Raw genomic sequence first — 16,691 nt, 5'->3', positions numbered from 1 at the left:
TAATTGTTCCTTCAGTACCACGAGAGGAGAAACAGCCCCACACCATGATACTTCCACCTCCAAACTTCACTGTTGTTATAGTGTTATTTAGGTGATGTGCAGTGCCATTTCTCCTCCAAACATGGTGTGTTGTGTGACAGCCAAAAAGTTACATTTTGGTCTCATCTGACCAGAGTACATGCTCCCAGTAGTTCACTGGCTTGTCCAAATGTTGTGGCAAACCTTAAACGAGCTTCAACTCTCAACTCTTCAAATGTCTTTTTTTCAGTAGTGGAGTCTTGCGGGCTGAGCGTGCACAGAGGTCATGGCGGTGGAGTGCATTGCCTACTGTCCTTTCTGTCATAGTTGTACCTGCTGCCTTCAAGCCTTTCCTAGTGGTCCTTGGCTCTTTGGCTAAGGGTGTGTTCTCACTAGAACATTTGCTTCACTTGGAATCTGAGTTTTGGATAAAATTTGGTTTGCTTTGCGTCCTTTGGAGCTGTGAGAACGCACATTCGAAGTCGCTCTACTGGAGGTAGAGTTGCCTCCTTATGGTTTTCAGCTTGTTCCTTGCCTTTCCTTGCTGTGGTGTACTGTTTTCTCTTAGGGTGTTCAATACTTTTTTCCTGTTTCATTCCACTTTATTTACATATGGACTTGAATGTTTAGATTTGTTGTCTGGATTGTTTGAGTTAATACCAAAGTCTAGTGCAAATTTCACTTGAATAGGCTCATTGGAAATACATTAACTGGACAAAATGTTTCAATACTTATTTCCCCTACTGTATATACAGTATATGGTTAAGAAATGTATTGTTTGTAATATACAGGCCGCTTCTTTCGTCTCATTTGAGCCATTGCTTGGATTTATGATATATGGATTATTGTGGTTCAATAGAATTAATTCAATAGAATGATGTAAGGCTCACTGTACTTAACAGCTCAACATGTTGGCATACATGGCAATTAAGCTTCTGTCACCACCAATGTGGCAAAACCCATCTCTTTTGCCACATTGTTGTCATAATGTCTAAAGTAGGGATGTCCCGATCCGATATTGATATGCATATCGCTGCGATATTGGTCCTGAATGCTGGATCGCAGATCGCACCAGAAAAAAAATAGGCTGCGATCTGCGTGCCCGATCTGGCGTGTCAATCACGTGATGACAACAGTAGTAGTCATTGGTCACATGCATGAGAGTTGGCTAGTAGCTACCTGTGTGTAATGAGTCTGACATGTCATGATGCCAGCTGGTGAAATAATAAACCATTTGCTTAAGTAATTTTTCGGTTATTTACATAGTCTGAAACTACAGATGGTAAGCTTTCAAATGATGCGTCATACATTGAAATCGGAAAAGAATTCAAGACGACACGAGTATTTGAATGTTGGTGCACCGAATGGCAATGCGACAGGAGAAAAGTGACTGATCAAACCACAACAACAAACGCTGCTAACAGCTAGCGGCTAAGAGTGGTACATCTCTAGGAACATCTAAAAAAAAAAAACTGCGTTTTTACATCATCACAACATGCTGAGAGAACATGGACATGCTAAAAACACATAACTACACATAACTAGATGAACACACAGTCCTTGCTTTTGAACACATCCTAAAACAAGAGTATGTTTACAAGTCATTATCACTTACTGGTAGCCTCCGACAAACGAGAACAGTTAATCCAATCCACAGATTATAAGTATTTAGTGATCGTTAAACAATTTTTTTTTTATATGGACTGGGTACTTTAAAACGTCAAACGAAAACCAGATGTTGTTGATACCCCTTCGATTCTGCGACTGGTTTCTGGTCTCACCAGCGGGCGCACTAGGCTGCACGTTTAAAAGGGTATAATTGATTTGCCATTTGTAAGAGAAGATACATGGAATAAAAACCTGAAGGCACTAAAACTAGAAATCAGACAGTAACTCTTTTTTTGTCTACAATGCCGAATGCTGCTGTTTAAATTGTTTTAACCTGTTGGTCACTGAGTACTGCAGAGTACTGTTTTTGTTGCTTGAATAAAGGCTGGCAGTCTTTAATAGCCAACTGTTGTTGTGGACTATATACTGGGGAAGTATTTGTTATTATTCAGGAGTAAAACAATAAATACAAATATTGGATCGGTATCGGTATCGCAGATACCTGAAGCCCAGGTATCGGTATCGGTAGTGAAAAAATGGGATCGGGACATCCCTAGTCTAAAGTCAACACAGCAGTCATATTTCAAAGTATAAATCAGCAAACAATAACAACCATTCTGTGCACTCACCTAGACATAAGTTATCCCACTATGGACCCTGGTTGCTAGCCAAAATAACCAGCGATCTTTACTAATATTTGCTTGACATAGATGTTCTTGCTCAGCTTAGAGAGAAATGGTTGCCTTAGTCCAAATGGTGCACATTTCTTTAGCATAGCGCAATAAAACACATTGCATCCATTATAGTTTCTGCCACCTTCCTTAGAGTGGCATGTGATGATGGATGATAATGAGGATTTGCCGGACACACATACCCATTTGCTTGGATAATTGGTATCCAGTCAAACTGTCCAATCATGACTCCATGATTCCAATTCCAATTCCACAACATTAATGTCTCAATATGTCATGTTACTGTAAAGCTACCCCAGTCAGATAGTACTGCACATCTATGCATGATAGAATGTGTTGTTTACCAATTAGCTGGGGTTGTGTTCATAGCATTCAAATTGGTATTGTTAACTGCAACCTGTCAAGGCCTGTTTATTGGAGGAATTTGATCAATTCCTCCCAGTGTGACAAGAAAACATGTATTATGATTTTAGAAAACTGCTAGTCATCCAGCAATCCACATTTCCACACATTTAGATTAGTTTTTTTCCCATAGTAAATCCATACGAGAGTGTGAATGGCTCCCTAACAAATTATTGATTGCAGCTATCAAGAATCAAGCAACAGGGCATTACATCCTGAACGGGAAAGGAGAGGACGCGAAGTCTAAGACTTTCATTGATCTGGGGGTGGAGTGGGACTACATCATCGAGGACGATGTGGAGACTCTTCATACGGACGGACCTCTGCATGATGCCGTGGTCGTTCTGGTAAACTGTTATTCTACCCACTTTTTAATTTTAATTTTTATTATCTTTTTATTGCAAACAGTCATTGGCACGTGACAAGAAGTAATAGCAGTCTTTGTTTACATATTTATTTATTTTTTAACGTTATTTTGGTTGATTATTCCTCCCCTCTAATAATACCAATTGGTATTGTATTTTATATCGTTGGAAAGCCTGATTAGTCACCTTTACAACGAGGTACACCTTGTAAGGATCATGCATTCGGGGAATGAGCAACACAGCTAAACGTGTGGGTAGCGGCCCAAAAATATTTGCCAAAATCCCCTATATTCTTCTGTTGGTATTCACTCTCGTTTTGAGTTGCTTGGTGGATTGGATGATTGCACTCTCCCACAGTAATAAGGAAAAAACAACACATATTGGCCATTTTTACACTTTATTAATTTGACACTGTCAGGGACCTCAGCAGCGTGTGTAAGATCCATACGCAGTAAACAGCTTGGCACCTCCTCATGCTGGTCACCAGCCTGGTCACACACTGCTGTGGGACGGCATCCCATTCCTCAACCAGGATTTGCCGCAAGTCAGCCAACATGGTTGCGTTGGTCACTCTGGCACGTACAGCACGCCCAAGCTGATCCCACAAGTGTTCAATTGGGTTGAGGTCTGGACTCACGGCAGGCCATTCCACCCTCTCCACTCCCAAATTCTGGAGGTGCTCTGTGATGATCCTGGCTCTGTGGGGGCTAGCGTTGTCATCCTGGAGGATGGAGTTAGGTCCCAGATTCTGGAGATATGGGATCGCCACTGGTCCCAGAATATCATTCCTGTCAATTAGGTGCCATTCAGGTGCCAGTCACACACCTGTGACTGACATACACCTGCCAGCACTTGAAGCTCAAAACGAGAGTGAATACCAACAGAATAATATTGCAGGGGATTTGCGCCGCTACCCACACGTTTAGCTGTGTTACTCATTCCACGAATGCATGATCCTTACAAGTTGTACCTCGTTGTAAAGGTGACTAATCAGGCTTTCCAACAATATAAAATACAATACCAATTGGTATTATTAAAGGGGAGGAAGAATCGACTGAAATAACGTTTCCAAACTTTTTTTGAGGAGTTTATTTACACTTATGAGCCAAAACATTATGACCACCACCCCAATATGCTGTTGGTATTATGCCTAATATGCATCCTGTCGCCGGTTTGTGATTTGTCCCTCCTCGGACCACTGTCGGTAGGTACTCACCACCAGTGACCGGGAGCACCCCACAAGCCTTGCCGTTTCAGAGATGCTCTGACCCAGTCATCTGGCCCTTGTCAAAGTCGCTCAGCTCTTTACTCGTTTCACCTGCATCCAACACGTCAACTTCAAGAACTGACTGTTCACTTGCCACTGCCTAATACCCTACCTCTTGACTGGTGCCATTGTAACAAGATAATCAATGTTATTCACCTGTCAGTGGTCATAATGTTTTGGCTCATCGTTGTATATATTGATTCTTGAAGAATGTAACCAACAGTCTTACCCCATCAGAACCCAAAATGTAATCTTGTTTTACTCCATTGTTTGTAAACCAACCAACATATACTGTAGCTTTAAAACATGGTTAAAACCATAATGTTGATCTCATGGATGGTCAGTACTTGCATCCATTAATGACATTAAAAAAGGTTAATAATAGATGAAAGTAAACAGAAAAAGAATGATAATACCTTCAGTCAATTGTTGCTCCGTCTACTGCTCTTCATAGACCCCCAACCCAAACAACAGTTTTTTAAATTAATTTCATTATGCACCATTTCTGCAGCTGAAGGAACCCTCAACACCATTGTTTTTGTCTTTCACTCAAGGACTTTGAATTTGTCCGTTGCCAAGCAATATTTTTGATTTCTTTCATGGTGATGTGAGCTTCCTTTTACCAAGAGCCCTTGAATTCATTGTGTAGTAGCCTATAGTTTACTGAATAATAATAATAATAATAATAATAATAATAATAATAATAATAATAATAATGTATTTTATTTGCATTGCACTTTTCATTCAAAAGAATCTCAGAGTGCTAAATGTGGGTTAGACAGTGGAGTTGCTGGTTCTTTGTTGTAACTGTATCACAGAAAGCCTTTAGAAGTAGTGGAGAATAGATTAGAGAATAGAATAGATTTACTATTTCAGGTAGGAGCACAGCTCTCAATTTGCTCAATTGGTTACTCTTGTTTTCCAGGCTGAAACTCAGTATTTCTTGGGTGATATACTATTTTAGTCCCTCTTGTTACCTTGCCACCTTGAAATGGTAACCTCTCAAAAGTGGACAACTGGACCACATTATTATTGTCTTTTCTTAGCCCGTTGTAGAGGCATTGAGGCATATTATCATTATAATTATAATCATTATTATAATTATAATTTGTGTTCAAGCCCACACAGTGTTTTTGTTGTTTCTATTATTATTCAGCCACCTCCGTTTAATTGAATTTTAATTGAAAATGGTTACATAGTATGCTTGTGCCAGTCCCTGCAAAGTTTGCAAAGGACAAGTTCATACTTCTAAAAGTACACAATTACATGTTTTATATGTTAATATGTACCATAAATGATGACATATGCAAATAGTGCTATGTCAGTATTCTTAGTCTAATCAATCTCAAAGTTAGTGTGCTTAACAGAGTCATAACAGAGGTGTAGCAAATTTGAGGTTAAGCCTTGCGCCCTTAATTGCCACTTACGGCTATATTTAGAATTATAACTCATAGGCATATACTATATCTGTCTATAATACTTTTTTTCAAGTGACAGAAAATGATATAGCTCAGGATCATTAGGATATTATATCATTATGCTAATGTCATTCATGCTCTTAGTCTATATAATGCGCTATGAAGGCCTTATTACGGCAAGTGTTACCACATTGTTTTGTTGAGTAAATCAATCCAAACCTCTTGCAGAACAAACATGATTGACTTACTGTACTTCTACTTCATACTACTGTACGTCGGGCCTCACATTAGATTGACTTGGCCAATCTTTGTCATTCTATGTCTGAATTATAAATTGCAGAGTTTCATTGCAAAACCATATTTTCACAATTTCCAAAATGTGCTTTCATTTTTTGATGGTAAATGTAGCATGTCCATTCCTAATAGATATACTGTATAGCGTTTTGGAATTTAATTATTCAGTGGCAGTCAATCTTAGCAATGATACATTTCAACCAGTAACTGACATGATGCTGTGAACACGCACCTCACCAGGATATTGGTTTAGCAGCCTCTCTACAGCTGAACAAAATTGGATTTGCTGTTTTTACATACAGAATTGATATGACAAATCCTCTAACATAATCCACAGCCTAAATTGCTATAAAACCCATGCTAGGATAACGTAGAGATAACTGTATGATGTGTAGCACAGTCTAGGTACTCTCCTGAAAGCAAGGCAATGTGATAATGAATACTATCTTGCTGTTCTGGATAATAGTCCTTCAACACAAATTTGCCAAGATAAGTAGCTATAATCATAATTAGTTTTATTATGAGCGATAAGTTGACTTTTATTTATTTTTCATTGTGAGGTATGACTCATGCACTGCACCAGTTTTAAATTAGACGAAACAAGCTCTCTCCAGTCACTTGCCATTAGGAAGAAATGCATACATATGCATATATTTTCCATGCATATTTAAATACAACCTTTTACCCAACTCAAAATAACGCCACCTTCATTGATTATTCTTTTCCTTCTATGTTTTAAAGATTATACCCCAGGACAATGAGACGAGGTCTACACTGATGTACAGATACATCATCCATGAAGACTCTGTGCCAATCAACAACAACAACGTCATCCAGGAGGACACCTATGAATGGGCGCTGAAGAGCTGGTCTCCGTGCTCCCGACCTTGTGCGGGAGGTAATGCATACAAGCATCACTATCATACTGTCTCTGTATGTCTCTGTCTCATGATGCATACAAGCATCACTATCATACTGTCTCTGTATGTCTCTATCTCATGATGGGTAGAGGCAAAGAGTGAGAGAGAATGTGAATAGCTGCAATGGAAATATGTTCAATTAAGAAATTGTTGATGTGTTGAATACTTATTTCCCCCACTGTATACAGTACCAGTTAAAAAGATTGGACACACTTTCCCATTCCAAACTCTACAGAGTATAGAGTCAAAAGAAGAAGAAAATGCTTTGCTGTCCCATTACTTACACAGGGCACTGTATGTATCCATGTGGCTCATAATGTATTAACCCCACACTTTTGTATCACAGGGATTGTCATTTTATTACTAATATTTCCAATCCATACTCTGCCTAAGCATCTCCCCAACCTGCTATTTTGGATTTAGGGTACCAGTACACAAAGTATGGATGTCGAAAGAAGGGTGACAGCAAGATGGTCCACCGAAGCTACTGTGATGTCAGCAAGAAACCGAAACCTATCCGCAGAATGTGTAACCTACAGGACTGTACGCAACCACAGTGAGTATCCATTGTTCCATCAAATGAAGCCTCCCTGTCACTGAATCTACTTGACATTTGACACAATCTATTGTGCATACAGTTCGATTTCTGTTGAAAATAATGACATACAATACAGACTCCTGACTGCGACAGCCTAGCCCTTTGGTGATACACTTAATTCAGCTACAGGGAGGATGTGAGGCTCTGGTTCATGATAACCCACACTCCTAAAGTCATCACAGTTTGCTCAGGTACATCTTGACTCTTCCAACCATGTTATGCTTGCTTCTTACAGTAGAAAGGCCTCAGAAGTGAAGATCTTTTCATCCCACACTCAAAGCCTCCCTCAAGTCGATTAACTCAGCAACAAGACCGAGAGAATACGCCCAGGGAACAATGTAGTGCATTGACACGTAAACAATAGATCTTCGCCAGACATGTATGCAAAGTAACTACAGACAGTATTTTTTATTTTTTAACTACAGACAGGCAGTCCCACTCTTATATTTCTTTTACATTTGTATTGGATAGAGATAGCATAGAAAGACAGGAAAGTAAGGAGGAGAGGGTATGTCAACAGAGAATACATTTTAGCTGTATCTGTAATGTAATGTGACCTTTATGTCACCTTTAGTATCTGAATATTACGAGTGAAATGTGCAATGGACTTAACAAATAGTTGTATAGCTAGCTATTTCCCGCAACCCTCGCTCAGCTCTACCAACGACTATCAAGAAAAAGCTCAATTTCCTGTGTTGTGTACACCAGGTGGATTCCCTATAGATTGAAATCTCCCTTAAAATGTCTGAATACCCAGTGCAGGGAATACCCGATTGGAATGCAATACACCCTATGACCGAGAGTCACCACAATTCTTTTTTACTCACTTGGTCAAATGACCCCATCCATGTCTGTTCTAGTGTTATAAGTAGTCGAGTTGTAACACTCCATCATAGTTAAGCAGTGTGACATGATCACTAGCTATGAGAGTGATATTTGTTGTTCGTCCCACCCACTGCCCCCAGCCTCTGTATTTAGCTTACCTACATTACTTTAACAAGTCACAGGCTACCTGCCATAATGGTATTTGTTTGTTAGGGTTGTTTAAACTCCAAGCAGGGAGCTATCCAGAGCAGACTCATCCAATCAAGCCAAGCTTAAAAATATTACCATTCTCACCAAATAAATGGTTAATAAACGCAAATGTCCTGACTGAAATTGCTGTTCGATTTGTTCGATTTGTATTTGTATTGTTTATTTTACTTCACTGAAGACACATTATTCTCTCTCATATTCGCAGCAACGACCTGCAAAGAGTTGCGAAGGTGGTGGGTTAACAATGATATTGTGACCATGATAGTGTGATGGCCAGATTGGGAATTTAACTCGCTTTAACTCACTTATCACATAATAGCCTGTATTTTACAGTTTTTTTAATTTTACTCTTTTTCTCTTCTGTCCGGCATATCATGCATCATAGTTGGATACAAATGAATAACTTTCATTTAGGTGTCATATCATTGTTTAAACCTTGGACAGTTCTTGATATGCATGTCATCCATGATCTGGAGGCTACATTTTGGCTCCTGAAAATAGCTAGGTTTGCTCTCCTCAATACACGTTCCCTTAACAACAAGTTACATTGCATCAATGATATCATTCTGGATAATTAATTCGACCTCTTGTGCCTCTGAAACCTGACTCCAACCTAATGAGTTTTTGACACTTAATCAGGCTATTCCACCTGGCTACCTTGGCCCCCAATCCATGGTAACCAACCATACCCAGGCCTACTTAGAACACATTACAACCTACCGATCAAAGAGCAAAATCCTCCTATTATATTAGTAAGTAAGTAAGTAAGTAAGTAAGTAAAGCTTTATTTATATAGCACCTTTCATACAAGAAATGCAGCTCAAAGTGCTTTACAACAGGAATAAGAACATAAAGTGAATATAAAAACATATAGAAGCATAGAATGAATATAAAAGCAGGGGAAAACAGTCAAAAGAAAAGGTAAAGACAAAATACAATAAAGGTACATTTAAAAAAGGGAAAGAATGTACAACCTCTGCTCAGTCTGTGTACGTGAATATAAAAGCAGGGGAAAACAGTAAAAAGAAAAGGTAAAGATAAAATACAATAAAAATAAATCAAACTCGAATTCAAAATCAAATCAAATCTGATATCCACAGGTCAAGGAAAACAAAGTTCTCTTCTCCACCATTAATAGACTCCTCCAGCCCCCCTCCACTCCATTTACTTTCAAAAGTAAGATTGATGGCATCTGCCAGCAGCTCAAGCCCACCCCCCCTCATTCTTCATCTATCCCTCGGGCTGATACAACTGCTCTTCCAACCCTCCCTGTTCCCTCTCTGCCTTCTCCCCTGTGGAAATTGACTTTATCATGAAGCTGGTCTCAGGCTCCCGCCCATCCACCTGCTCCCTGGACCCCATGCACACTTCTCTGGTCAAGCCTAGGCTGCATGTCCTCTGTCCCCTCACGGTCAATATTATCAAGTCATTTATTTTAACTGACTCTGTCCCCGCTGCACTGAAATTGGCTGCTGTCACACCCATATTAAAGAAGCAGGGCCTGGACCTCAGTAATTTCGATCCAGCTCCAACCTCCCTTTTCTCAGCAAGATTCTAGAACATGCAGTTGACGCTCAACTCCAGAACCATATGTCACACTACCAACTGTTTGAACCACTACAATACGGTTTCAGGGAAGCACAGCACCAAAACAGCTCTGGTGAAGGTGGTCAATGATCTCCTCTTGGCTGCACTTTACAAAATGGGTTGTTGGAAGTGGTGTTGGAGGGCCAGTAAGGAGACCCCAATGCCATAGAGCTTGTCATGTAGGATACCGTCCTTTGGATATGTTAAACCACTGTAAACTATAAAGGCCTACCATTGAGGCTTAGCCTGGTTCCCTCCTGGTGTAATTCTATGTTTGTTTGTGTTGATCCAGGTGGATTTCTGAAGAGTGGGAACATTGCACTAAAACCTGCAGCAGCCTGGGATTTCAGATCCGAACAGTTCGTTGTGTGCAGTTCCTCCATGAGGGTACCAACCGCTCAGTCCACAGCAAGTACTGCAGTGGAGAGAAGCCAGAAAGCCGGAAGCCCTGCAACAGAGTGCCCTGCCCGGCCCAATGGAGAACTGGGGCTTGGTCTGAGGTACACAGTGACTCTTATCTCACACATGTTTGCTTGCTGCTCAATAGTTTTGTTGTTGCCCACCCCCCCCCCCCCCCGTGTATGCTTATAAAACCTCTTTCACCTAGCTGGGTACATAATGTACTGGTTGTGAGCTGATTGTGATTGTTATAGGTTTGGCATTCTCTCTGTCTTAAAAGTGTAATGTTACCAAAAGTTTGTGAATCTGATCTTGTTGAGGAGAAAGAGAATGAAAAGTAGTGAATGTAACCCAATGACATCATATATTTTCCTTTTCCTTTACTCTACAATTGTTGAAATTGTATTCAACAAATAAATATCCCGGCGGCTTGGATCAACATCTGATGGGATGATTTATGGTTGGGGCTCTTCTATGGTTGGGTAGCCATAGAAGATTAAAGTCCCGCTAAAGTGACTTTGTTTTCCATGTGGAATAATTTCTGGGTAAACATTTGGTTAGAAACTTTAAATGTTTACAATTAAAATGGTAAAAAATAAACAAGAACAAACAGAAAGCTTTTTTTTATTTTTATATTTGGGTGATGCTAATTTGATCTGTTGAAGGCAAAATTCTAACCAAAATACTGAAAATGATGATTTTCACTTTAGTGGGTAATGATTTGTAGTCCCACCTCAGCAGAATGGAGTTGTGGTTGCCCTCTGTTCTCCTCTGTGAGCTGGTATTCCAGGGAAAACCACAGAGTTTAGTCTGACTAGATTGAACCGTGACTTGAGGTGGGAAGTTCAATCTTGAATGACGTTCTTTACGATCTTACGATCTTCTTTTCTTACTTCTTTTAAGCAGCATGTTTTGTCTGAGTCTGGATGTTTGTTATGAATAATCCTTGAGGTTTTATCTGAGGTGTGATGCGTGTTATGATGAAGGACAGACATTTTGTCTGACTTATGTTAGATGTTTGCTGTATGTGACTGAGTGTGTTTGACTGTTTTCCCAGTGCTCCGTGACCTGTGGAGAGGGGGTGGAGAGACGATTGGTGACATGCCGTATAGGAGATCAGTGCAATGGGGAGAGACCTGAGGCCCTCAGGCCATGTAGATCTGGACCATGCCATGGTGAGCCATTTATGTCTCAATGTCCTGGGAAGTTTAATCAAATAGAATTTAGATATAATCTAGTCTAATACAATACAGCGAAATCAAAAACACAATTCATGTTTAATAGTTAATTCTGCACACAAAAATTATCCTTTTGAATTGTCATTTATTTTAACATCAACCTATGTCTCTTTGAAAGACATTTAAATAGGTCGTGTTATATCTTAAGCAGCACAATACATCATTTAGGTTTTCTATTCATAATCCATTTGGTAATATTGTTTTTATGCCTTGTTTTCTCTAATTTGACTACTGTAAGAGTTTTTTCATATTTCCCTTAGCGCATTGAGAGCTTCACCTTTTTAAAATGTAATTAACAGCTGAACGCAGAGATTTGCCAAGAGAGTTACTGGAATATATAGAGTGGCTGGAACAATAATCTAATGTAGTGAGTTGCTTCTCTGTTTCAGTTTGGTCTTTTAGAACATTGCTATTCTTCAAAAACTGATCATCTGATGTACCTCAGATCTCCCATATGAAATGCCATCTTGCCAAATGTGTGACATTTAAACACTGTGAAAGTATTTTTATTTATTCTTATCAGTGTTTCAGTTGGTCTCTATCAGTTTCTATCTATCAGTGTCTATTTCTGACTCAGATAATACACCCTTTTTTCGTTGATCTTCTCTTCAGTTTGATTCAATAAATATTGATAACTCCTAACTTTCAAACGAAATGTTTGGTTGACTTTGTTGACAGTTGCCATTGGTGAGGAGGCCCAACGCAAACTGTTGTCAACATTGTCATGAGCGCCCTTAATCTATATGCAGTCAAATAAGAGGATATAAGGAGAGCTTTGAGCTTTTTTTCATAACGTTTTTGTTAGTAAATCAACCTCCCACGCGTGAAGGGAACAAAAGCAATGGCACTTAAACCCACTAGGATATTGCGTCACTAAAGGAGAGGGAGGGTGTAAATCTGTGGTTGGATTGAGAATAAAGATAGCTGCTCTGGGGTGATGATAATGGGCTTTTCAATAACCGAGTCGACTGAAAAAGAACTTTGGGTTAACCCCTCGTTCTCTGAACGAGATGAGGGAGAAGATCACCAGATTGCCCCTCTTTTACAGGCTGGACTAATAGGCTTCGAACTGAACCTATAGGCTATATATCTGTTGAAATATGTAGTGGATTTAACCATACTCTAATAGTTTCAATTACGAATCAATAAAACAATTCAGGAAACCGGAGCTGTAGATTATCAAAAAAAACCTTTATTTTAGTGAGTACAATGCAGAGCCAACATCAGTTCATGAAGAGAGGTCCTGAGCACTTCTCAGAGCCTCACATTTATACAGGTTGGCAAGGCCTCCCAATCCTTCCCAGGATCCTCTGTGCAGAGTGATCACAAAAGATGGATGGGTTACATTGTTTCCAGTTTCTGGGTGTTCCAGACAGACCCAGGGCACACAAAAGAGCTGATCAGGTCCTTATGACAATGCAAATGCCAGCACGTGAGTGGCGGAGCTGGTCTCCATTGTCTCAGGTGTAGAATAATTACGTATTCTGATTTGCTCAGACGGACCCCTCCCCCCAGTTCTTGTGCCTCAAAGGTGATTTCATACAATCTTAACACAATTAAACCGTTACAATGTATATTTTATCCCCCCAAAGGGTTATCCACCATAATATTGATTACAGACATGTTTTTCTCTGTATCGTGTAGGTACACAGTGTGTTTGTGTCGTGTAGGTAGACAGTGGGCGATACAGAGCAAATATTGACACTTGAGTATTGCTATGGTTGATCTTCTCAGACTAAATTAATCATATAGTTCATATCGTACATTATTATGTGATTCTGTTTGCACAATAAATGCAAAGGTTGTCCTGTTTCCCTTTTATAAAGCCTCATGAAGTTCAATGGACATGATGTTCTTTCACTTGCAGATGAGCCTTGTAATGGTGATAAATCCATATTTTGCCAAATGGAGGTTCTAGCCCGATACTGCTCCATACCAGGCTACAACAAACTCTGCTGTGAATCTTGCAGCAAGCGCAGTGGCACCCTCTCCCCTCTCCTCTCTGAAGCAGCCGAGATGGAGGAGGAAGTTCGATTTGGGTCAGCGTCACAGCTCCTTGAGACACTCGGCGCATCTGTAGATTCCAACGACACTCGCAGTTTCCCTCTACGAGGCCGGCAGAGCCTCAAGGGAGCAGCGGCATCAGGCAGTGCTGCGAAGCATGCTGCCACCGCCCCTCCGAAGAAAAGCTCCTCACAGACCAGTAACACACACAGGCGCGTTCCTCCTCACACCAACCCGGGCACCAGGCACCTCTCAGCCCACAGCGCCTGGCCTCAGGGACAGGCCGGCCACGCCACAGATGCTCAAAGGTCGGACAGCTTCAGAGAGAGTAGGTGGCCCACAGCGTTATCTGAGGTGGAAAGATGAAGCTGAACCCCTCCTCCTCTGGACTCCAATGTAGATATCCAGCTTCGTTCCGCATCTTTTACCTCACAACACTGTAGTAAAAGAGAAGGAATGAGAGAGAGAGAGAGAGAGAGAGAGAGAGAGAGAGAGAGAGAGAGAGAGAGAGAGAGAGAGAGAGAGAGAGAGAGAGAGAGAGAGCGAGAGAGAGAGTGTAAAGTGCTGGTTCACTTTCGTTTTAGAGACCCCCTCAGCAGCTGTCTGAACTGACATTTGTGTCATTCTTACCGCTGCTTGAGGTAAACGCACCAAAGATCTCAACAAAAGCAGACGGACTGAAGCTGAGAGATGTTACAGCGGTACTCGATAGGAAAATGGTTCTAGTTGTATAGAATTTCAATAACCAGCTATTTCTGTTTACTGGCACTCTCCTATTTCTTTGACAAATATAGATATTTATAAACGTTTCTGTAAAAACTGTATGTAACATGTCAGTATTATTTTAAAGAAGGCTAACTGAGGATTTTGTTCAATTACCCTTTTGTTGCCTATAGCTCAACATGCAAATGTCAGAACCATATTCAGACAATACATTCTATTTGTTCTCTAATGAATAGATGGGTAGGTGCATTATCTTATCCCCTATCATTTTCAGCCACAAGGGCTACTGTTGTAGAACACATACAATACATTGTATGATCACCCTGCCAGAACAGATTCAAGATAAAACATAATGTAGCTCTCAATAGTTTGAATTATGAATAAACGCAGAGAGTAGGATTGTCATGAAAGCCTTCAAGACCTGAAGATCGTATTACTATAGAGGGCTCTATTTAAATTTAGGTCACATCTGCCTTTTTCATTTGATGTGCCTGTGTGAGGCCATTATGGTTATGATTGTCCTCCTTATCATCTTCATCCTTTTGATGTTATATCACCCTGGTATACTGTACTGAATGTCCTTGTTAGGAGGTTTAAATGGCGAGGTACATAAAATAGGGAAACTGAATGTTGGAACACATTTCTTTGTCAAACTATCCTCAAACTATAGTATTCTTTAAAAAACATGTGAAGCTGGACTTACAAAAGGCCATTATGTGGAACATATTTTTCAAAATGTCTTTGGCTTTGTCTGAGAAAAGGTTTGAGAGAGAAAGCTATTTATTGTAAAAGGATTTTATCACAACCACAATGCATCTGACTGCAATAGCAAAGGAACTGTTTATGATGTTTCAGCGGAGTTCAATGTGCAACCATTCATACTCACTCCTGTGTGTCAATGTATAGTACTTGTATATAGGATTGAGACGGTAAATATTTATTGAGAATTAAAGGTCCTGCTCTGTTTTATGTGCAGCACCGCCTGGTACTTGAGGTGCAGTAGCGATAACAACCAAACTAAAAATGAATATCCATTAAGTCCACCTCATTTCCCAGCCAATGCTTTAACTACAAATTAATTGGTACTGTACTTGAAGGACTAAGAAGTGGTAGAAACAGAAATTACATTACATTTTTGCAAACAATTAGATGTAAGTATACATGCTCAATTTTGAGATGTTTCAACTCTGAGAAAGCTGTGTTTTACAGCTGTTTTAGTAGAAAGCCTTAACAATGCTGTGTCCATCCCAGCCAAATGTAGTGTGTAGATTATGCTAGTTCAGTGCTTATTGTGTTTATCAACAGAACATAAATATAAATATGATGTCACCCCTCGTAAACCAAGTCTAGATACAAACTAAGAAAATAGATGGTGAGCATAGTTGTCAGTCTTGTTTAATGATTGTTTCAATACTTTTTTTCATGTCATTTTATGTTGTTGACTTGCTGCCTATAAGACATTGCTGCTAATGTTATGCAAAGCTTTTAATGATCAAGAGCATTCTCGTATTTTTTAGATATTAAGTTACATTGACAATCCCTGAGCCTCAGACAGATATACTGCATAGGATGTATGATCTATGTATCCCCAGTGCTACCCATACATTTAAGCATTACTGACCTGATGCCTATAAAATTCATTCTCATCTCTAATTGCTTGCCTTTTCTACTTATTTCTGTAGATTGAATTTAAGTGTACACTACTGATGCTGTTTGCTGTAATGGGGAGCACATAGTAATAAAAGATATACTAAACAACTTATTTATTTTCCATGGTCTTACTTGTGACGTAAGAATGACATTCAATTCATTGCAATATTGTTGTGATTGTATGTGATTTGTGCTGTATAGTGTAGATTCATTGTGCTAATTCTTTACCTCAAAATGTTACATCATAGGCAAGAGGTGCATTCGACCATCACAGCCGGTACGATATCCTAGATATCCTAGATATTCTACATAGTGTGAGGCCCTTTTCCCCTGAGACTATCTGGAGAAGACTGACGGTGATGCAGTCCAGGAGAGCCCGACGGGTCAGGTCTTGGGTATAATTTTCCCCACAGGGACTGGGTGCGCATTGGGGAGTTTCTAATAACTCTCCATAGGCTTATAGGTCTGTGGAT

At 39.9% G+C, this 16,691-nt stretch overlaps 1 protein-coding gene across 1 annotated transcript in view; it reads left to right on the top strand.

Moving 5' to 3' along the window:
• Positions 1-16,691, top strand: part of adamts3 (ADAM metallopeptidase with thrombospondin type 1 motif, 3) — a gene marked incomplete at both ends in the record, with an annotated part of 107,656 nt that overhangs the window by 77,796 nt on the left and 13,169 nt on the right. Inside the window, 6 exons of the mRNA XM_080531521.1 lie at positions 2,904-3,067; positions 6,806-6,962; positions 7,408-7,540; positions 10,497-10,704; positions 11,661-11,778; positions 13,709-14,173. Of these exons, the coding sequence (XP_080387647.1) occupies positions 2,904-3,067; positions 6,806-6,962; positions 7,408-7,540; positions 10,497-10,704; positions 11,661-11,778; positions 13,709-14,173 (1,245 nt within the window). The remainder of the gene's footprint in view (positions 1-2,903; positions 3,068-6,805; positions 6,963-7,407; positions 7,541-10,496; positions 10,705-11,660; positions 11,779-13,708; positions 14,174-16,691) is intronic.

Source organism: Nansenia antarctica, assembly GCF_963989245.1.
Source record: "Nansenia antarctica genome assembly, chromosome: 5".
Taxonomy (NCBI): Eukaryota; Metazoa; Chordata; class Actinopteri; order Argentiniformes; family Microstomatidae; genus Nansenia; species Nansenia antarctica.
The sequence above is the reverse complement of the archived record's forward strand: the minus strand, read 5'-3'. Positions and strand labels throughout refer to the sequence as shown.